The sequence below is a fragment of the Leptinotarsa decemlineata genome, unplaced genomic scaffold (genome assembly GCF_025532065.1).
Source record: "Leptinotarsa decemlineata unplaced genomic scaffold, Ldec_3_MD MMD2_tig00003348_RagTag_RagTag, whole genome shotgun sequence".
Lineage (NCBI taxonomy): Eukaryota > Metazoa > Arthropoda > Insecta > Coleoptera > Chrysomelidae > Leptinotarsa > Leptinotarsa decemlineata.
In genome coordinates this window covers 523,566-548,616 of record NW_027412588.1, presented here as the reverse complement: position 1 = coordinate 548,616, position 25,051 = coordinate 523,566, and the positions used below count along the sequence as shown (strand labels likewise).

Below are 25,051 nucleotides of genomic sequence, written 5' to 3'. Positions count from 1 at the left end.
GAACCGTCATGTTTCTTATGATGTATTTTGAGACACCCTGTACACTTTTAAAAATCACACATGAAAGCGATAGAGCCCCGTTAAACTGTCATGTTTTTTTTTTTTTTTCAAACAATGAAACATCCTGTACATGCATTGAAGAATCGCACGTCAAAACGATAGAGCCACGTTAAAATGTCATGTTTTTTTTTAATGACGCATTTTGACACACCCTGTACACAATGACGTCATGTTTTTTTTTTTTTCTTCAATCCAATTTTTCATTCATTATTATTATATCATTATTTTCCACGCTGACGTATTTGAGACACCCTGTACTCATTGACGTCATGTTTTTTTTTCTTCAATCCGATTTTTCGTTCATTAATAATAATGTACCGTTATTTTCCACGCTGACGTATTTGAGACACCTCGTACATGTTTTTTTTTCTCAAACGATGAGACACCCTGTACACATTGAAGAATCACACGCCAAAACGATAGAGCCATGTTAAACTGTCATGTTTTTAATGACGCATTTTGAGACACCCTGTACACATTGACGTCATGTTATTTTCTTTAATCCGATTTTTTTGTCAATTATTATTATTATATCATTATTTTCCACGCTGACGTATTTGAGCCACCCCGTACATGTTTTTTTTTTCTCAAACGATGAGACACCCTGTACACATTGAGGAATCACACAACAAAACGATTAAGCCTCGTTAAACTGTCATGTCTTTTAAATGACGTATTTTGAGACACCTTGTACACATTGACGTCATGTTTTTTTCTTTAATCCGATTTTTCGTTAACTATTATTATTATTATATCATTATTTTCCACGCTGACGTATTTGAGTCACCTCGTACATATTTTTTTTCTCAAACGATGAGACACCCTGTACACATTGAGGAATCACGCGACAAAACGATAGAGCCTCGTTAAACTGTCATGTCTTTTAAATGACGTATTTTGAGACGCCCTGTACACATTGACGTCATGTTCTTTTCTTTAATCCGATTTTTCGTTAATTATTATTATTATATCATTATTTTCCACGCTGACGTATTTGAATCACCCAGTACATGTTTTTTTCTAATCGATGAGACACCCTGTATGGTAGTCATGTTTTTTTCTTCAATCCGATTTTTCGTTCATTAATAATATTATACAGTTATTTTCAACGCTGACGTATTTGAGAAACCTCGTATATGTTTCTTTTTCTCAAACGATGAGACACCCTGTACACATTGAAGAATCACACGCCAAAACGATAGAGCCTCGTTAAACTGCCATGTTTTCAATGACGCATTTTGAGACACCCTGTACACATTGACGTCATGTTATTTTCTTTAATCCGATTTTTTTGTTAATTATTATTATTATATCATTATTTTCCACGCTGATGTATTTGAGTCACCTCGTACATGTTTTTTTCTCAAACGATGAGACACCCTGTACACATTGAGGAATCACACGACAAAACGATAAAGCCTCGTTAAACTGTCATATCTTTTAAATGACGTATTTTGAGACACCCTGTACACATTGACGTCATGTTTTTTCTTCAATCCGATTTTTCATTCATTATTATAACCATTATTTTTCGCGCCGACATACACCCTGTACATGTTTTTCCCTGAACGATGAGACACCCTATATGACAGACATGTTTTTTCTTTAATGTCTGTGGGCCATGGTTTTTCTTCAATTCGATTTTTCGTTCATTATTATTATTATATCATTTTTTTTACGCGCCGACGTATTTGAAACACCCCATACATGATTTTTCTTAAACGATGAGACACCCTGTATGACACACATGTTATTTTTGTAATTCCACCGCGTACGGATTTTTTCTCAAACGTCGATGACATATTTCAATTATTAAATCTAATCATCATTATTATTATACCACTTTACCGATCGAATATTTTTGTTTTTGCCGAGCGCTCCTACTGATAAACTCGAAGTCAACAACATCGCGACGAAGCCGCCGAGTGAACTTGAGCACTTCCGATTTGGTTCAATCATTGTACATTTCAACACTTCTGAGCTGGATCTCTCATTATACATTTGAGCACTTCTGATTTGGTTCTATCATTGTACATTTCAACACTCCTGAGCTGGATCTATCATTGTAGATCTACTATCGTGATAATGTTTTTTGGGTTTCTGATGTGCCTTGACGTGAAAGCATATAGCTATACTGTATATTCTGTATCAAGGCAAATCTCTTCGGCCCCGTTCAAGAGGGTTAAACACACCCCCGAAATGAAAAAAATTCTTGAAGTATGAAGGAAACAAAAAGCCACTTTGAAATCAATACGAATGATTTGTATCATTATATTCTTTTCTCGGTATGGATGAAAATCTCTTCGGCCCCGTCCAAGAGGGTTAAACACACCCCCAAAATGAAAAAAATTCTTGAAGTATGAAGGAAACGAAAAGCCACTTTGAAATCAATACGAATGATTTGTATCATTATATTCTTCACTCGGTATAAATGAAAATCTCTTCGGCCCCGTCCAAGAGGGTTAAACACACCCCCCAAAATGAAAAAAACTCTTGAAGTATGAAGGAAACGAAAAGCCACTTTGGAATCAATACGAATGATTTGTATCATTATATTCTTTTCTCGGTATGGATGAAAATCTCTTCGGCCCCGTCCAAGAGGGTTGAACACACCCCCGAAATGAAAAAAATTCTTGAAGTATGAAGGAAACGAAAAGCCACTTTGAAATCAATACGAATGATTTGTATCATTATATTCTTTTCTCGGTATGGATGAAAATCTCTTCGGCCCCGTCCAAGAGGGATAAACACACCCCCAAAATGAAAAAAATTCTTGAAGTATGAAGGAAACGAAAAGCCATTTTGAAATCAATACGAATGATTTGTATCATTATATTCTTCACTCGGTATAAATGAAAATCTCTTCGGCCCCGTCCAAGAGGGTTAAACACACCCCCCAAAATGAAAAAAACTCTAGAAGTATGAAGGAAACGAAAAGCCACTTTGAAATCAATACAAATGATTTGTATCATTATATTCTTTACTCGGTATGAATGAAAATCTCTTCGGCCCAGTCCAAGAGGGTTAAACACACCCCCAAAATGAAAAAAATTCTTGAAGTATGAAGGAAACGAAAAGCCACTTTGAAATCAATACGAATGATTTGTATCATTATATTCTTCACTCGGTATAAATGAAAATCTCTTCGGCCCCGTCCAAGAGGGTTAAACACACCCCCAAAATGAAAAAAATTCTTGAAGTATGAAGGAAACGAAAAGCCACTTTGAAATCAATAAGAATGATTTGTATCATTATATTCTTTACTTGGTATAAATGAAAATCTCTTCGGCCCCGTCCAAGAGGGTTAAACACACCCCCAAAATGAAAAAAATTCTTGAAGTATGAAGGAAACGAAAAGCCACTTTGAAATCAATACGAATGATTTGTATCATTATATTCTTTACTCGGTTTGAATGAAAATCTCTTCGGCCCCGTCCAAGAGGGTTAAGCACACCCCCGAAATGAAAAAAATGAAATGAAGGAAACGAAAAGCCACTTTGAAATCAATACGAATGATTTGTATCATTATATTCTTCACTCGGTATAAATGAAAATCTCTTCGGCCCCGTCCAAGAGGGTTAAACACACCCCCAAAATGAAAAAAATTCTTGAAGTATGGAGGAAACGAAAAGCCATTTTGAAATTAATAAGAATGATTTGTATCATTATATTCTTTACTCGGTTTGAATGAAAATCTCTTCGGCCCCGTCCAAGAGGGTTAAACACACCCCCAAAATGAAAAAAATTCTTGAAGTATGAAGGAAACGAAAAGCCACTTTGAAATCAATACGAATGATTTGTATCATTATATTCTTTACTCGGTTTGAATGAAAATCTCTTCGGCCCCGTCCAAGAGGGTTAAACACACCCCCAAAATGGAAAAAAAATTTTGAAGTAAGAAGGAAACGAAAAGCCACTTTGAAATCAATACGAATGATTTGTATCATTATATTCTTTACTCGGTATAAATGAAAATCTCTTCGACCCCGTCCAAGAGGGTTAAACACACCCCCGAAATGAAAAAAATTCTTGAACTATGAAGGAAACGAAAAGCCACTTTGAAATCAATACGAATGATTTGTATCATTATATTCTTTACTCGGTATAAATGAAAATCTCTTCGGCCCCGTCCAAGAGGGTTAAACACACCCCCAAAATGGAAAAAATTTTTTGAAGTAAGAAGGAAACGAAACGCCACTTTGAAATCAATAAGAATGATTTGTATCATTATATTCTATATTCTAAATTCGGTATAAAGGCCAATCTCTTCGGCCCCGTCCAAGTCTGAAAAGGTAATCAGGAGGTTGTGCCAAAACTGTGTATTAACTGTGTATTACTCACTGCTTCCTTCATGAACCAAAAATAACAAAGTTTATTTATTCACCGATAAATTTGCATGGTGTAAATTCTGAAAAATCATGGAGACTTGTTTTCTGTTTGCATATATCTCTTCTCAGCAGCAATTCTGGGGTCAAACGTATTCAAAAAACACTTCATTGTGATATATTCCTTAAAAAGTTTTACACAAACGCAACACGTGTTTTGCCGTGTAATGGTTTCTTTGGGCGTGCCTTATTTACTAACTTTACTAGTTTACTAACTTTACTAGTTAGTAAAGACACGCACGAAGAAGCTATCGTATGGCGAAACACGTGTTGCGTTTTTGTAAAACTGTTTAGTGAAAATCTCACAATGAAGTGTTTTTTGAATACGTTAGTTATGGATTTTCATCAAGTATGGGCCAATCTCATCATATATTCTGGAGCCTATTATATAATTCATTCTTTCTGGACATAAGGGATACAATCATAATATATAAAAAATAATGATTTCTTAGGGATTATCCAGCAAGTTGGTTAAGTCGACATAAGTCACATATATCATTTAGCATTTTCTCACTCAAAGTCACTCCTTTCTCAATTTCAGAAAGCAAAAGTAGGCAGTTATAGTGAATTAGTCTACGACATGAGTAACATTTGAAAATATTTTCTTCGATATTTGCCTCAATGTTTCCCGAACAATACAGACATTTTTGTTGCATGTCACAACAACTGTGCAACAGTAACCGTTTTACTTCTTGCCGGTACATGTTCATATCGCATTCAGTTGTCAAATGTTGATTCTGTACAATCATAGAAAAAAAAAATTATGTACACTCCGCAGTTGAACCCATCTTTCTGAATAATGCGATTTAAAATTTCAAATCGCCATTTTTCAGCACTTTGTTTTTTGGAAAAGAGAAAGTGCCTAAATTTCATCATATATAATTCACGAATACGTTCTTCTTTCCAGAATGGATCAATTACAGTAAGTTTCTTTTCCAAAAAATTTACTTTGACTAATACAAAATGTTGATTACTTGCGACTGGCATTATTACTTCATTTTTGATGAAGTTGACACTGTTTATGAAATTACTGTTAACTTCGATATCTCCAAAAATTATTGATGACTTAGCAACAGAAATTATCTGATAATAGTTTGTTCTATTCAGAATAGACAAGCAATGATCGATGACAAAACCATCAAGCCATGTTCCTTCATTCAAAGTTGAAAAGTCGTTTATGAGAAGTTCCTTGATAGAAAAATATACTGCTGGATTTACTATGACAACGTAACCTCTCTTATTGGGTAACTCCTTATAATAATCAATGTCTGCTACTAGACCATTATCTAAAAACTGAAGTTGTGTACATGTTGTCCATTTTCGAAAATCAGGTGGGATTGTATCATCGGGCTGAACAATAGCTGGCAGCATGTGGAAATAATAGAATGTTTTCAATTTTCTGAACATAATTTTCCAAAAGCTTTTCGATCGAAAAATCCTAACGATTTTAATCCCACGGAATGTGAAAATTACCAAATCGCACCAATTCCTTTTCGTTATTTCAAGGATACCTTGTATTTGATAATAATAAATATGATCATATAACATATCAGAATTACCTTTTTTCAAAAATTTGAAATGATATCTGGAAGGATATTCGTTTCTGGCAGCGAATGGACATTTCACTTCGATTAAACCATCGTCTCCGATCAAACCATCAGGAGATGCAGCTAGAAATGGATGATCTTCATGAATGAATAATCCAGCTGATTGGTAAGGTAACTTTGTCATGTCGATATATTTTCTTATTACTAACTTTTCATTATTTGAGTTATGACATTAAAAATAAAATAAATACAACAATAAAAATTAATTGGCGCTCCGGGGCGACTTCATTGATTTCATATTTTATTCCATGTAGTACCGCCGGGCATCTGTTAGGTGATTGTTTCGAGATAGTATGGATGATATTTCTGAATGAGTCGACTTTCTTAACCTTACATATCCTTCCAAAATATGACGACGTGACTCTCACTTTTCTTTCTTCGTGCCATCTCAAGCAATTTCTTTGTTCTCGAGTAATCTTCTCTAAAGTTTTTCTCTCTGTTTTGGTTAACTTCAGATTATTCAAAAATGTCTCACATTTTTGTCGGAGCATTACAAATTTGGAGACTGAAGAATTTTTGATATCCATTGGATTTCGCAAACATAATTTGCAAACAAAAGTTCCTTCGTATGATTTCTTAACATCACGTATATCTTGATCACATTTTTGATGAATCCATCTTTCACATTGATCGCATTTGACCCAATCTGTCTTCTCATTAATGATACCATGTCCGCAATAAGCACATTGTGGCAATTCATTGTCATCTTCTGGAAAAATAATACTATCGCTAATAGTTGAAAAGTAATTCCTTTTTAAAAACTTTCCTTCGAAATGTGTTCCTGCATTTTTTTCGGTTTTCGTTGCCAACGTTCGTCACGTCGTCTGTGTTGTCACCTTTGGTCAGACGAGACTTCCCAATCCCTAAATTACATTCTATATTCACAGATAATACATCTTCTCTCAATTTTCTTACAAAATGAGAACATTTTAAATTTTTCTCTCCCTTCAATTTAATGTTCTTTAGTTGTCCAAAATAGTTTTCCACAACGGAATTGCTGAGTGAATATTTTTCTTCAAGCAATAAGAGTAGGAGATTTGAGCCGGTTCTAAGCCTCCCCCCACCACTATGACGTATTAATTGCTTTTTTATTGGTTGTTGTTTGGTGAAGTCAAGGTGATGTGACCTTGAAGGGTGTGGTGTATGGATCGTTCAGAAATTTTTTCCCGGTTCTAATCCTCCCCCCACCAATATGACGTGTTATTTGCTTTTTTTTTGTTGTGCAGTGAAGTCAAGGCGTTGTGACCTTGAAGTGTCTGGTGCATGGATCGTTCAGATTTTTTTTTTCATATGAGATTTTGTGTGTGTATGTGTGTGTGTGTGTGTGTAAGAGAATGTACGGTACAGGGTTTCATCATGTGCTTGTTTGTCTATGTACAAACATACGTCTGCATACTTCGAAGATCCTCCAAGTAATGAATGCTCCATCGGTGTGAGGGCACCAAGTTAGAAGTGGAGTGACGTCACAGCAATAACCGTTCAACGGCTAGAGAGCGACATGTTCACTCCACGACGTGTGGCAGAGTAATGCATATTCATCGGTCTGCTCTCACCTCCCTCGATGTAGTGAAGGATGTGACGTAACGCATCGCCCCAGACTCGCCATCAATGGTGACACGCAGGCGGGCGAGGACTGTGCTAACGTCTGTCCTCTCCGAGAGCGCAACGACAATTGCTTGTTCGTATCGCTCTCGAAGCAGTGAATGATGTGACGTAACGCATCACCCTACCCTCGCTATTGATGGTGACACGCAGGCGGGCGAGGACTGTGCAAACGTCTGCCCTCTCCGAGAGCGCAACGACCACTGCTTGCTCGTGCCGGCAACTGTTATCGCATCAAATTGGGAGATGGGCTTGGCTGTGACGTCAGGCATCTCTAGTGGATGCATCGATGTGTCCTTACCTACCCTCACTCTCTACGGTGATGCGCAGGCGACGTGGATTATGGTATTTAAGAAGCGGGCGAGTGTTGGTTATGTCAGTTTCCATCGAGTGAGTTAGTGAGAACATATCATAGAAAATGTATTCTTGTGAATGTGGTAAATCTTTTACCCGTAGTGACAACCTTCGTCGTCATCAGCTCCAGAGTTGCCAAGGAGGTCCATCAGTGAAACGAGTGAGATTAGATGACGCTGCAGCACCTATGTACACATGTAATTGTTGTAATGTGATGATTCCATTGACTCAAGTGAATTCTCACAATAGAACTCTACAACATAAGAATAATACATGTGTTCAATTCAGTGATTGTGTTCAAATTATAAAGAGCGCCTTCAAACGTCGGATTGCGACATACAGGGTGCAGAGTTCCATTGTTTCCACCGATTACATGTTATTCTTTAATGAAATCAGGCAGAAAGTTATAGAATTATTGGAATCGGCCATCAGGGTTCACAAAATCATCAAAGTGAATATGGAAGTATTTGGGAGTTATATTCTACAAACACAAGACCTGAAGGAAACCAAATCATTTAATTCACAGAATAGAACAGTTGATCAATCTACTGATTTGAATTCCTTATTTGATGGATTTCGAAATGGGATTATCGCTCAAACTACAGAATTCCAGGAACGTGATTCAGGTAAACATTTCTACCAAGTTTTAATTGGATGGATTAGTAATATTGTTCTGTATTTAAGGTTGGACTTGTGAAAAAATCATGTTTCTGGAGTTGAACATTAATAAATACAGCCCGCTCAGTGGATGTTCATATGTGAAGCTGCCTGAATGTATCGAGCGTAGGAAGGCCGTGGTTAATGTCCGTAATGAAGATCAGCATTGTTTTGCATGGGCTATCACTTCAGTACTACATCCTGCAATCGATAGAACATCAGAAGTTTCATCGTATCTACATTTCAGTACAGTCATAGATGTAACAGATATGAATTTTCCGGTAAAGTTGAAAGATATTGTGAAATTTGAAGACAAGAATGATATTTCAGTTAATGTGTACGGTTTAGAAAGTAAATTCGAGAAGGGTAAAATAATGTATGAAATAATTGGACCATTACGTTACTCTCAGAGAAGACTTAGAAGACATGTCAATTTGTTACTTATCACAGATGATTTCGGTAATAATCATTATTGTTGGATCAAAGATCTTTCAAGATTAGTTTCAAGCCAATTATCGGCTCATGAACATAAGAAATATTTTTGTGATGGCTGTTTATTATATTTTTCTAATGAACAATTACTATTACGTCATAAGATAAATGATTGTAATCACTTGAGTACTACAACACCATCAACCAATTTCAAAGTCAATAAATATGGGAAAACGGTACCTGAAAATATACTAACTTTTGAAAACTTTGAGAAACAAATGAAGGTACGATTTGTAGTGTATGCCGATTTTGAATCAGTACTGAAGCCGATTCAAACCACTAAACCAAATCCTGAATACTCGTATTCGATCAAGACATTCAAACATGAGCCTTATTCATTTGCTTATTTGATTAAATGTTCATACAATGATGATTTATCAAAATTTGTTTCGTATAGGGGTGTGGATGCAGCCCAGAAATTCGTTAGCAAAATCGAAGATGATTTGAAAAATATTTATGAAAATCATCTCAGGTTTCCTATTCCTATGGATGTACAAACTCCTGAGGAAGAGGAACAGTTTGCTTTTGCCACAAATTGTGGCATTTGTTCCAAACAATTTAATGATGGCGAAGTCAAAGTGAGGGATCATTGTCACCTCACAGGAAAAAAAAGGTCCCCTGCTGCTCATTCATCTTGTAATTTGAATTTTAAATTGCCAAATTTCATTCCTATAATTTTTCACAATCTCAGTGGATATGATTGTCATTTATTCATAAAGGAATTGTATAAAAACAAAGATAAAGTGGATGTCATCCCACAAACTAATGAGAAATATATATCTTTCACAAAACATCTCTTTACACACTCCTATACGGATAAAGATGGTAGGGTGAAGAAGAATTATTTGAAAATGAGATTCATTGATAGTTTCAGATTCATGCCTAGTTCTTTGGAGAATTTAGGTGCAAATTTAACATCTGATCAGTGTATCGAGATGCGCAAACATTTCCCACAAATTGAAAATTTCAATTTGATGAGAAAGAAAGGTGTATTTCCCTATAGTTTTGTTGATGACATCGAAAAACTGAATCATCCAAGACTTCCAACCAAAAATCAATTTTATGATAAACTCAATTGTGAACATATATCAGATAATGATTATGGGAGAGCTCAACTTGTTTGGAATTTATTCGAATGTCAGGATTTGGGTGAATACTCTGATTTATATTTAAAGTCAGATGTGTTACTATTATGTGACATTTTTGAAAACTATATATAGAAATATATCTGTTGATAAATATAAATTGGATCCGGCACAATACTTCACTGCACCCGGATTATCGTGGGATGCCATGTTGAAATATACTAATATTGAATTGGAATTACTAACTGATATTGATATGGTTCACTTCTTTCAAAAAGGTATTCGTGGTGGAATAAGTCAATGTAGTGAAAGGAAACATAAAGCAAACAATACATTTTTACCGGATTATAATCCAAATGGATCATCTTCATTCATTTCATATTTGGATGCAACAAATCTATATGGTCACAGCATGTCGCAACCATTACCAACAGGTGAATTTTCATGGTTAGCACCTCATGAAATTCTCAATCTTGATATAATGAATGTGGATATTGATAGTCCTTATGGATATGTATTGGAAGTGGATATACATTATCCCCAAGAACTTCATGATAAACATTCCGATTTACCATTCTTAGTTGAACGTTTGATACCTCCATATGCAAAATCGAAAGTTCCCAAATTAATTCCAAATTTAAACGACAAAAGAAAATATATTGTTCACTATAGAAACTTACAGCAAGCTGTCAATCATGGTTTGATAGTGATGAACACACATAGAGTATTGAGGTTTAAGCAATCATGTTGGATGAAGCCTTATATAGATTTGAATACTGAAATGCGTAATAGGTCTAATAACAAATCTGAAAAAGATTTCTACAAACTAATGAATAATGCAGTCTATGGAAAAACAATGGAAAACGTAGACAATAGAATTGATGTTAGACTCATTACACATTGGGAAAATATAAAAAGAACTATAGGTGCTAGTTGTCTCATATCGCGACCAAATTTTAAAAAATGCTCTATTTTTACAGAAAATTTTGTTGCCATTCAATTGGCTAGAATAAAAGTTCATTATGATAAACCACTATATTTAGGATTTTCCATTCTAGAATTATCTAAAACAGTTATGTATGATTTTTTCTATGGATGTATCAAACAACAGTTTGGAGAAGATGCGTCCTTACTCTACACTGATACCGACTCCCTTATTCTCAAAGTAAATACAGACAATTTCTATGAATTTATCAAAAATAATATAAATAAGTTCGATACATCTAATTATAAAATAGGAAACCAATTCAATATTCCAGTGACAAAGTCAGTTCTGGGTAATTTCAAAGATGAATTCCCAAATGATCCAATAATCAGCTTTTACGGTACAGGTGCTAAAGCGTATTACGTGAAATCTGTTGATGGTGAACTGAAGAAGGCCAAAGGTGTGAAACAATCTGTTATAAAGAATGAATTGACATGTGAAGACTATGAAAAAATCATTGAAGAGGGAGGTATGATATTCAGGAAGATGAACTCGTTCAGAAGCGTATTGCATGATATTTACACTGAATTGAAAAATAAAGTCGCTTTATCGTATCATGACGACAAGAGATTCATCATTCCGAATACCACTCGAACTCTTCCATGGGGTCATAGCGATATAGAATTTTATCGAAATGATCCTAATGATAACATTCGTTGGGTGTCTGAAATCGTTCATTCTTTTTCTCAAGAGAGCGCCTTAGACCAACTAATCAATTTGTTGACTGTAGAGATGAATAATTGAATTATAATTCGAAGTATTATTGCTTATTCCTTCAAACCGGAACATTCTTATTTGTGATTATTTGTGATTATTGTATTATGTATTGTATATGTATCACTTTTACCAAGTTACTTAGATGAATAAAAAATGATAAAAATATTATTTGTTTCATTTCTATTTTCCTAACCAATTACTGTAAAGTATATAGCATAATGTAAATGAAAGAAATATCAGTTTGAAAAGAATCATCGTAGAGTGCACAATGTCTAAAACAATCGATAAGTTTGGTAGAAAAAGAAAATTGGGTGGTAATGTCATTCGAGGTCCTCCCGGGATTGGTTTTAAATTAACAAAAGATGGTCATTATGACATGCAAAGAAAAATATTGAAAAATATAAGCGAACCAATTGACAAGAGTGATTGTGTAACTGAAGCGAACAAAATCGGATTATCGTCAACAACAGTTACAGTGTCTGAAGTGTTCCGAACCTATAATATTTAACAATATAGGTATCTGTAGAAATATTTGTGGTACCTGTGCTGCCGTTCCAGCTCCACTGCAACGTTGTTTGCGTTGTGATACATATTCCATGAATTGTTGGAATCATGTATGCAATGCATGTAGAAGTACTTGGGATCTGTGTGAGAAGGTTGGTCAACTCTACCCCAATAGGAGAATCCATTTTTTTCAATGTTGGTGTTTGACGCACGAGCAACAACTATTGAGGAATAGAGTCAAAGAACGTTCCACATCCACAGAGAGATATTAACATTTTTCATTTTATATTTTTTATTATCGTTATTGTCCTCTATTATTAATAAATATATATATATATATATATATATATATATATATATATATATATTTTGAATTTATTTGTATTATTTTCTAACATTTAACAATACATGCATGCAACACAAAGTTTTCCTCTTAAATGACAAAGATTGTTACATGCGTGAATAGTTTAGTGAGAGAGCGCATGTGCCAGTTGATGAAAGAGCGCATGCGCTAGTTTATTTTCTTCTATAAATGGTGAGGTCTCAGTAACATCATCACCTTTCCTATCCACATTCTATTGCTATCACATATCATTCCTCAGACCTTAATAATCATGAGCTCTATGCCGCTATTGATTGCTGAAGATGGTTCACCACTTGTTGATATCGATCAGACTGATTTTGAAAATATTCCAGTATTACATTTATCGAGTCAAGATTCGATAAATGATTTTGATATTAACGACTTCGTTAACTTTGCAGATGTGCCAGAACCAAATGAGCAAATTATTATTGAAAATCCGATCGTTTCGCAATTATCATCACTCAAACACTCTTCATCTACCCTTCCTCTTGGTGTTGATAAGAAATCTAGAACAATCAAGAGGAAGGTTACTAAGGCATCTTCATCGATTGTCACTGACTTTAAAGAAAAGAAAGAATCCAAAAGTGTTGTGCGACAGAAAAAACCCGCAACGAAAAGTGACAGATCGAAGAGGAAGCCAAAAGGTACTCCTAAAGAAATGAAGAGTGATTTGAAAGCTGAACCGCTATCTTCTTTCAGTCCCCTCCATCGGTTTGGGGAAATGAAAAGGAAAGCAAAATGCCGTCTTGTAAAGGCACAGATGACTATTGCTGAACTTGAAAAGAGTGAGCGAGCTATTAATGCTAATAATGAAACTCTTGAAGCATTAGATGCCAAGATTGCATTAGCGAAGGTTGAATTGGCTAGAATGTCTAAAGATGCTGATGAACTCCGTTCAAAAATTGGTAAAGATAAGCAATTCCATCAGCGTTCGAGAATGCAAGCTCAGGCTGAGCTTGAGGAGTCGACTAAGCTTTATGAGACGGCATTATCAGTGAGAGATAATTGGCAAAAAGAGTTGGATACTGCATTTCAAAGTGACGGCGATTAGTTTTGGGAATGATAATGTGTTTTCAATATCGTGAGTTGAAAAATATAAGCGGGAATGGAGTATACAATTAATTTGGTTTGGTATACACAGAACATTGCGAATGGCTGGGGCAATGTTTACCGCTGCAATATTTTTCAATTCACATACTTAATTGAAATGAAAACAATAATGAACTTTAATATTACTTTATTCATAAAAGTCACTATTAGATCCATTTAAACCATATTTGATTCATCAATCCAAGAATTTTGTTCGCTAGGAAGACCTAACCACTTTACATATACTTTATTTTTTCTTCTCTTCAACACCTTCTCAATCAGATATACGTCAGGATTCTCGGTTCGTAATAACTCTTCTTCGTAAAAACATCCTCTAATCGGCTGTTCATTCATATCTTCAAGATTATAAGTCGTGGGGATGGTTTTATTAATTTTAACAATCTTGAATAGCTCCGTGGTAAAATTCGCAGTGTAAGACTTTTCAAAAATATTTTTGTATTTACTTATACGTACAATATCATTCAATTGGAATTTGGGTTTACTTTGTCTTCCTCCAATTCCATTGATACCCTTGAATTTCAATTTTGTTGTTGAATCAACATTGATGGGTGCCATACCTATTGTACGATGAACTTTATTATTATATCTACTAGTTATAATTGGAAGAATATCAAGCCATTTGTGGTGACCTCTCATCGAAAATTCCTTGTAGAGCCATGCCTTTATTGTACGAATCACTCTTTCTGCTATAGCTGCCTTCTTTGTGCTGAATGTTGAATAATGATTGATATTATATTCTCGCATGAGAGATGAGAAGCTTCTATTAAAAAATTCTTTCCCTTGATCGCTTTGTATATGTTTAGGGGAAAATTTGGCTTCCTTCAGTACATATTTCATTGCATTAGTTATTGTACTACCTGTTTTATCTTTAACTGGCACAGTCCATAGATATTTTGAGTAACAATCAATTACTACAAGTATATATCGGTATCCTTCATTACTTTTTGCATAAGGTTGTAGTTCAGCTAGATCTATTTGCCATAGATCTGCAAAACCTTTGATGGTATAGTTATTCTTCTACGAAAATTACGTCTTGCAGGTCTACGTAATTCATTAACAACTTGTCGTTTGATATCACTTACTTCATTAGTCTTTCTATTTCAATATGATTAAAGAGAAAAAAGTGATAATGTTACTGCATTGAATGATGATGTGACAGTGATCATTACTTGTGGATATATATTAATATATTATACCTTCTTCACGTAATTCTTCAATTATTGAAATTATTTCATTATCATGTCCGGTATGTCCAGCTGACTTTGAAGCTACCAATAGTCGTAGGCGAGCAACTAACTCTTTCGGTGAATTCCAGTACACATAATTCGCAGGTTTAGAATTATATGTTTTCTCCATTTTCACTCGTTTGAGTGCTCCACCAATTTTACTTCTACTTCTTATTGGATATTGTCGTGAGTCTAATAGTGGTTTGATAACTTCACGAAATTTTTTTAGAATTTGTATTTTTAAAACCATTCTTCAGATGATATTGTTTATATGGAGCATTCGTTATTTTCAATATTTTGGAATATACTTGACGAGTTTCATCATTATCAACATCTTGTGGATTCTTCAAAAAGATCATATCACAATTCTGGACTACCTGTGCATTCATATTTTTTCACTTTATTAGCATCCCAAAATGAAATGTTTCCATCTTTGAAATGTACCACTAGACTTCCCATTTTCAGCTTTTGTGTAATTGGATCCATACGTACGCCAAATGTTCCATCATATGCTGGATTTCTAGATTTTACATTATTCAAATGTTTCATCAAAACATCTTCACCACTTTCATTCATAACAGGTGAGATGTCAGGATCCGAGGAATCGATGTGGGACGATGATGGTGTTTCGAATAGAGTTGTTCTCATATCGTCTTGAAGTGTGCTCGTGTCACTATTCACAGATGATACACCATCAAAAGATTGTTTTCTTCCTATTGGAGTACTCATGGGATAATTTGAAGTAGATTGAACAGATCCACGATTTGGTGATAACACTGCTGATTTAGAAGTAGCGTTTGATGATAAAACATTCAATGGTTTCATTATGGGCTCATACAATCTTTCAAGTGTCGTACGATTTTCAATATTATCATTCTTGATAGAGTTGAATTTCTGTCTGACAGCTTCTGTTGTCTCTACTAGTTGACGTTTCAAATTCATTTCATTGTTTTTATGTTCAGAATCGTTTTTTATATTCATAATGCCCTTTTTAAATTATTGCTCAATTCGTTGATGAAGTGACCTCTACAATATTCAGTGATCGAATAAGTTTCAAAAACAAGATCATGGGTATATAAAACTATCGAATCCTTTGCGATATCTACCTTCATCTATTTTTCTATCCTTATCAATTACTAGAAATCCATATTGATCCTCCCAGCATTTAACACACATCAATTGGAATTGTTTGAATGTTACATCGGGTGAAACATGATCTGAATAAATGTGATGTAAATTCGTCTCATCTTGTTTGAACATTATAATGAAATTGGTATTGTCACGCACTAACTGTTTGGGTACCCGTGAATATGTATGTGCTAGATAAAAACAATCAACATCCTTATGACGTCCCATACAGAAATATGATCTAATAATATCTTGCTTTTCACATATCACATCATCGAAAATGAAAACAGAATTAGGCTTTGCGTCGGAGGGTTCCACTATTTCTGCATTATTGCTGAATGTATAAAAACCTAATCCTTTTATAGGTTCCAAAACACTTCGCAAATACTGATATTTAGGTTGATTGAGTGATTTCGAATAGAGATACACATTTCTAAATCTCAATCCTTGTGGATGTGTTAATAGTGATATCATTGCATTCGTCTTTCCACAATTTGAAGGTCCTATAATGAGTCCTCGAACTGATGATGGAAGTAGTGGACCATGTCTGAATACTCTTTGTCCATTCAATCCACACCCAAATTTCTCATCTAGATTATCTACAGTAAACTTTTCTTTCTGTTTTACAATGCGCATCGTGCCGTGGTTGGAGACTATATAAATGTTATTAGCTTATTCATTTCAATGTGTACCATCAAACGATACGGACGTATTGAAAGTGATCGTAAAATTAAAAGAGGTTGTGGTTTTGTTAATGATTTAATAAACAAACTTCCTTTCGAATTACATCTACCCGGAGGATATCAATACTGTGGACCGGGTACAAAATTGAAACAACGTTTAGCTCGTAACGATCCTGGAATCAATAAATTAGATATTGAATGCAAAAAACACGATATTCAATATTCTGAGCATCCATCTGATCTTGCAGCAAGACATTTAGTCGACAAAGAACTTGAATACAGCGCTTGGGATAGGGTTAAATCGAAGGACGCGAGTATTGGGGAAAGAGCAGCTGCATTACTTGTCACCAACATTATGAAAGCGAAAAGACATATGGGCATGGGTTGTAGTACCAATAAGAAAAAATGTAAGAGGAAACAAACGAAAAAAAATGATATTAAAAAAATTGCATTTGGTGCTGGGATAGTCCATAAAGTGCGAAATGTATTGAAGAAAGCTGGTTGGAATCAATTTGTGACGAATAATAGCAAAAAAGCTATCACTGTGGCATTGCAGGCGGCACGTAAATACCTTGAAGCTGCCGGTGGAAAGAAGAAAATCCGCACACCACGCATAATTCCTGTTCCCAAGATCGGTGGATTTTTACCATTGATACCAATTTTTGCTGGACTATCCGCACTAGGAAGTTTGGCGGGAGCCGCTGCTGGTATTACCAAGGCCGTGAATTCGGCAAAAGCCAGCAGAGCGGCTTTAATGGAAGCCAATCGTCACAATAAAACCATGGAGGCTGTAGCATTAGGCAAACGCGGAAGTGGAATATATCTCAAACCATACCGTAAAGGTTTAGGACTATATTTAAAACCATACAAAGCCACAAACAAAACAAAAAACTAATTGAACCCCTACCTCAGAGGCCTCTTTCTGATCTCGATCTCAGTTATTATGCACAAAAAATGAAAATTCCACATTTTCGTGGTGTTTTTATGCGTGATAGATTACCATCTTCAGGTCCAAAACAAAACGAGACAGCTATTGTTAATTTAGATGGAATAAGTGGACCAGGAACACATTGGGTGGCATATAAAAAATGTGGGAAAGAAGTCACATATTTCGATAGTTTTGGAGATCTACCCCCACCATTGGAATTGACTCGATTCTTTCGAAAATGTTCGAATGTAAAAATCAAATATAACTATGATCGACAACAGAAATTTAATACAGTTCTCTGTGGTCACTTGTGCTTGCAGTTTCTCTCTAAATAATTTTCCAAATAAAAATGGATTCAACACCAAAACTGGATCGGGAGGCTATCAAGGGAATGGGGTTTTCACTTAGAATGTTTTCAAAATATGGTACCTTGAAAAAAATGGATAAAGTGATGCTTGCAAATATGCCTAAGGAAGTGATACTTGCATGTGTTGCACATGAGATTGCATATGTTTGGGAAAAGTTGCCTAAGCATCTGCAAGATGATATCGATATAATGAAACATAGATATTGTTATGAGCACCACCACGATCAAAATTCAGATTCGGATGTTAATGATGGTCCTATACCTTGAAAATATATGTGTTGTATTTGTATTATAGAGGATGTGAATATTGGTATCAATAAAAATGATACTTATTACAATACAACACCTTCCAAAAAGTGTAAATTGTCTCAAATGTGCTGTTGCTGTGTACAATAATAAATTGAAATGTGTTTCAAAATATTCATCAGTCATGTCACGAAAGTTCGAGCTACAAGCTGTCGGGACAAGTGTCTTGAGTGCGGATTTTTTTCCACCAATTGAATTGGATAGGAACAGTCGTTATGGATTAGGACTTTTGGGATTCTATGGATGCAATACAATCAATAATATAACTGAAGCTAATAACTTAGCTAGTTTTAGAATCAGTAATGACAACTCATCGATACCCCAAAAGTTGACAATTGAAATTCCATGTGGTGCTTACCAAATAGAAGAGATCAATGCCGTCATACAGAAACATATCATGTTTAGATTGTTTCATGATGAAAAACCAAATGATGTCGTTGCAGATGATATTTTCTATCTACACGTCAATAATAATACATTCAAATGTGAAATGCGATCCAAATATGAAATTGATCTGACACATCCAAATTCTATAGCAGAAATGATGGGGTTCGCTCATGGAATATTCCCACCAAATTAGATACATGAATCATCATTACCAATAAACATTACAACTGTGAGACTTATCCGCTTAGATTGCAATATAATATCTGGTTCATATATAAATGGTGAAGAATCTCACATTCTTTTCTCATTCGATATTGATGTTGAACCTGGCTACAATCTTACTAAAGAACCACACAGTATTATATATATGCCTGTCAGTCCAGAAGGTCGTCAATTGATTCACAACATTACAATGCGTATTTTGGATGAAAAAAATAACCTTATCGATTTTGGAAGTGAAGAAGAGATTTTCATTATTTTGGAATTGAAGAAAATCGAATAACTGTTGTTATGGGTTTCATTTACAATAGACAAAATCGCATTGAACAATCCCAAACGAGTTGCACTATCAAAAAGAAAGGTGTGCATAAAAAGAAAAGTGTGCATAAAAAGAAGCTCATTCCACAAGTGTATGCTAAACAGTTAGCACATAACGCTCTGTCTGTGAGTGATCTTAAATTTTTGAAATCGATTGGATTGAAAGTGAGAAAATAACAATGGTGCTCGAAACAAACAGTGAAAAGTTGAATATATTCAATGAACCAGTGCTCGATCATTCTCTCATAAGTTTACATGAGCACACATATAAGCCCTATGGATCACCGCTATTCAGGAATTCGGATGAAATCAGAATTGCAATCAATAATCAAGATGTTATACTAGATATTGCCGACAGCTTCATTTACATAGAAGGTAAATTCACCCCCAAAGATGTAGCGAAAACATGCTATCTCTCGAATAATGCAATTGCATTTCTCTTTGACGAAATTCGTTATGAAATGGGTGGTGAACAAGTGGCTGTTGTTAGAAAACCTGGGATAACATCTACAATGAAAACCATGATATCATTTGGACAATCTCATGCTAACACATTATTGACATCTGGTTGGGGACTTTCACAATTAAAGCAAGATATCTTGGATACAAACAGTCATGTTTTTAGTGGAAAACTACCACTGAAATATTTGATGGGTTTTGCTGAAGATTACAACAAAAGTATCTTGAATGCCAAACAGGAATTGATTTTGATTATCGCTCGATCATTCAAAAACTCGTATATAGGTGAGGTTGATGCTGATTTGGAAATAAATAAAATCGAATGGAAAATAAGACATATTGTACCAGATGATAAACACAAGCTCAAACTTTTGAGTAGAATAAACAAAAGCGGTCTGAATGCCAAAATCAAGTTGGCGTATCGTATGTGGGACCTCTATGAACTACCATCATTACGTGGGACTTCTTCAGACATATGGGCCATCAAAACAACTAATGCATTGGAAACTCCTCGTTTTGTCATCATCGCATTCCAAAGTACTACCACATCTGAAGATAGAACACAGGATATTACAAAATTCACAACTGCTGATATCAATAGTATTCAAGTATACTTGAATTCTGAAGTTTATCCATATGAGCGTTGGAATTTGAATTTCGATAAAAAACTTGATGCTCCTGCTTATTATGCTTTTGAGAGTTTCCAGCGAAGTTATTATGATAAAGATATGAGTGAACCTCTGATGGACATTGGGCAATTTAGAGAGAATCCACTATTCGTCATCGATTGTTCCCATCAACCGAATGCAACAAAATCATCAACTATTGATATAAATATTGAGTTTGAGACGAAGAAGACCAAGTTTCCAGACAACACTAAAGTATATGCATTAATTTTGCATGATACAGTTTTAACATACAATGCATTGGATGGTTCAGTTCATAGCAGATATTGACACTTTTTTCCACTCTATCATATACTGTTTTATGATCTTTTTTTTTATTTGTAAGAGACTTATATCATGTATTGTATTTTATATCATATTTATTGTTTTGTAATCATTTTCTATTGTATTTCATGAGATTCAAATAAATAAAACATGAAACTAATACAAAGTTTTTTATTTGACATTATTTATGATTTACAGGAACATACAGACTATCTAAAATAACTTCTTCCTCATAATCATCATTTTCGCGACCATCTTCAATTTCCTCTCGATTTTCATCATTCAATTCAAAGTGATGAATAATCCATTCTGGCAAGTATGGTTGGAGGCTATACAGGAATCTTCTTAGGTTCAGTTCAATCATAACCTCACAAAGTTGCCACAATTCCAATTCATTATCCAAAAATTTGTTACAAACTTCTGCACCACTCCAATACTTCTCAGCATCACGAAGGCATAATTCGATTTGTTTTTCATAACAGCATACACTCATATCATAATTGCTTGCATGTTCGGCTCCATCACCCAACACCTTCAATTTAGACGACAAATGTTGAACCGATGATTTGAGATCTACAACATCGACCCAATCTTGACTTGCGTACTGCATCCACATCTTTAAATGGTGGAACTGAAATCGAATAAAAAAACAATGAGCAACCTCCAATTTTTCAGTGATATAATACTCACATTCCCATTTTACTTGTAGTTACAAAGTGAGTGTATTCAACTATGTTAGTAATGTTTATATTTCCATATAATTATCATCTAATATATGAATATTAATAAAACAATAAGAAATTCATTATAATTACTATTATTATTCAATCATATTGAATTTGACTAGAGTTAGCGTTTTCACACCAAAAAACTTTGTAAGCTATGACCTAAAGAAATTCACTATAAATTATTACTATTATTATTCAATCATATTGAATTTAACTAGAGATCGCGTTTTCATGCCAGCAAAACTTTGTTGGCTCTGTCCTAAATACACCATCGTATATTTACCACCTGATGAGTTGATACAAGATATATCGTCATCACTGAATTGCAACGAAATACGTTTTGGTAGCCATGTTTTAAATAATTTATCATTGCTCACATCTTGCAAAGTTAATAAAATTGATTTACCAAATCGTGTAGAATAAGTTGACATATTTTTAATTATGTACACTTCATCAATTGGCAATGATGATAAGGCCTTTTGCTCTAGTATTTCAACCTCCTGTACAATCAAATTATTAATTTTATACAAGTCTACTTTTGAAACGGACATGATGATAATATATATGAAAATATAAACAATTTCCAACAGACAAATACACTCACCGTCTTCCTTCTATTACGAACTGAATAACACTCTACCAAATGCTAACTGCTGCAGATATATTCGTCTACTGATTTCATAGTGTGCCAGGCATTTCTTTTATATTAAACAGTGCGAGTCACCCCCACCATGAAACCGTGAAAGGTTCACATTGCTAGTTGCTATCCACTAGAGATGCCTGACGTCACAGCCAAGCCCATCTCCCAATTTGATGCGATAACAGTTGCCGGCACGAGCAAGCAGTGGTCGTTGCGCTCTCGGAGAGGGCAGACGTTTGCACAGTCCTCGCCCGCCTGCGTGTCACCATCAATAGCGAGGGTAGGGTGATGCGTTACGTCACATCATTCACTGCTTCGAGAGCGATACGAACAAGCAATTGTCGTTGCGCTCTCGGAGAGGACAGACGTTAGCACAGTCCTCGCCCGCCTGCGTGTCACCATTGATGGCGAGTCTGGGGCGATGCGTTACGTCACATCCTTCACTACATCGAGGGAGGTGAGAGCAGACCGATGAATACGCATTACTCTGCCACACGTCGTGGAGTGAACATGTCGCTCTCTAGCCGTTGAACGGTTATTGCTGTGACGTCACTCCACTACTAACTTGGTGCCCTCACACCGATGGAGCATTCATTACTTGGAGGATCTTCGAAGTATGCAGACGTATGTTTGTACATAGACAAACAAGCACATGATGAAACCCTGTACCGTACATTCTCTTACACACACACACACACACACACATACACACACAAAATCTCATATGAAAAAAAAAATCTGAACGATCCATGCACCAGACACTTCAAGGTCACAACGCCTTGACTTCACTGCACAACAAAAAAAAAGCAAATAACACGTCATATTGGTGGGGGGAGGATTAGAACCGGGAAAAAATTTCTGAACGATCCATACACCACACCCTTCAAGGTCACATCACCTTGACTTCACCAAACAACAACCAATAAAAAAGCAATTAATACGTCATAGTGGTGGGGGGAGGCTTAGAACCGGCTCAAATCTCCTACTAATAAGGCACTCCATATTGGACACAAAGATAAATACTTGTGTAACATGAGTTGAAAAAATGTCTCATTATAATATACGTTCTCAGTGTCACCTTCATTTTCCAACTCGATATTTTTTATTAGCATTACAAATCTTTGATAATAAGGGGAGGATTTCAGAAGTCCTTTCGATTTTGGATAAATAGAATCAGATTCTAATTCTTCCCCACTTTCCTCATTAAACGAATACGTTTCGCAGTTTATTGAGGATGGGACACTGAGCAACTATTCGGCAGTTTTTGTTCTCCTACAGACATATTTGGATTTTAACAAAATGTACACATTCTCTACAAATCTGTCAAAATATTTCAAATCGTTGATCAATATAGCAGATGCTATTAAATCTTTAAAAAATCCTTTTTGCTGATCATTTTTTGCCTCAATATCTACATCTTTGGAAACCATCTTCATGTAATGAGCACAGCATAAGTGAACTCTTATTGGTTTTGATGCTGGATCATTTCCCTCGTTTATTCTGTAACAAGTTTGAATATACTCCAGAAATGAACACCTATTGAAAGCTTTGCATATTGCATGCAAATTTGCAAAGGAAAAATCTGATACAACACCAGAAAATGTTGGCCAAATGTTACTACATTCACAGAAGTATCTGAAGTCATGAAGTAACTTGAAAATTGTATTTGAGTCATGTACAGATGATATCATAGAGAAAATGGGATATATTCTTTCAGGTTTCTTGAGTAATATAACCGCCGTATAAAAGTAAATTCTTTTTGTTTGAGTCATTGGACTTCTCACGACTCCACCGGTAGCATCAAAATATATCAAGGGTAATTGATCACCTGATTTCTGAGATTTCAAAACCTCTAGTTGCTCTTCGCTATATAGTTTAACATTGAATGGAACACAAACTTCTTTGATGAATTCAGGATGATCTTTCTGCATGAAAATTATGTCCAACAAATCATCATTGCTCCTGTCAAAGTGAGCTAAGGCTTCCGATTTAATTTTTCTCACAACGGTATCAGATTTAATGTGTTGTAAATTTTTTCCCATAGAAAGTATTTTTTGATTGGCGGTCAGTAACATTTGCTTTTTGTAATTTGATGACATTTCTTTGAACAATTTTTTCTTTACCAATAATCTTTCCAGGCCTGTCACGTTACCAGTTAAAAAATTGGTATGATTATAATTTAAAGAAGAACTGTAAACATTCACATGTCTATCGAGAATAGTGATTTTGAATTTTTTGCATTTATATGAATTGTGTTTGCATACCCCAAATATATTGATCGATTCATTTTTCTTGTTATATTTTACGAATTTGAAAATTATCAAGCAAACGTTATTGACATATTTCCTAATTCTATTGCGAATGTAATAGGGATAATACTTTTTGCTTAATTTGCCATTTGTAAATATCAACTTCCATATATGTCTCTCAACAGTAAACGACCCTTCTAAAATAACGCATTCCTTGAATGTGATATATTTATTTGTTTTTTCTGTCTCTCTACTGATATTTCTGGAATCAATTGGTAAAATATTATCGTCAGAAGATGGACTCGACAAATTATACAATTCCTTTGGAATGTCAAAGTCCTCTGGGGTGATTTGACACTTTCCGTTTTGAAGTGTTGAGGCAATATTACTTTCATTTTCTGTCAAAGCACAATTGTTTACCGAAGGGTTTACTACATTGAGAGATTCTTTTTGCGAATCATAAGCACTTTCTATATTCGACGGTAAGGCAAAATTCAAATTTTCAGTATTATTAGCGTCGAATTCTGTGACATCTGCGATT

The 25,051-nt window shown here is 34.9% G+C and overlaps 1 protein-coding gene and 1 long non-coding RNA gene across 2 annotated transcripts in view; one reads left to right on the top strand and one right to left on the bottom strand.

Moving 5' to 3' along the window:
• The window catches only part of LOC141483433 (uncharacterized), a 249,381-nt gene that overhangs the window by 97,866 nt on the left and 126,464 nt on the right, over nt 1-25,051 (bottom strand). The window lies entirely within an intron of this gene.
• On the top strand, nt 7,076-10,385 carry LOC141483425 (uncharacterized). Its single transcript, XM_074178068.1, has 2 exons — nt 7,076-8,634; nt 8,693-10,385. Exons 1-2 carry the CDS (start codon nt 8,073-8,075, stop codon nt 10,375-10,377), a joined length of 2,247 nt encoding a protein of 748 aa, XP_074034169.1. The 5' UTR covers nt 7,076-8,072; the 3' UTR covers nt 10,378-10,385.

Excerpts from the sequence above, each read along its gene's own strand:
- LOC141483425 (XM_074178068.1), top strand. The coding sequence starts at position 8,073 with ATGTATTCTTGTGAATGTGGTAAATCTTTTACCCGTAGTGACAACCTT. Across the intron at positions 8,635-8,692 it reads ATTCCAGGAACGTGATTCAG|GTTGGACTTGTGAAAAAATC; the intron begins GTAAACATTTCT and ends TCTGTATTTAAG.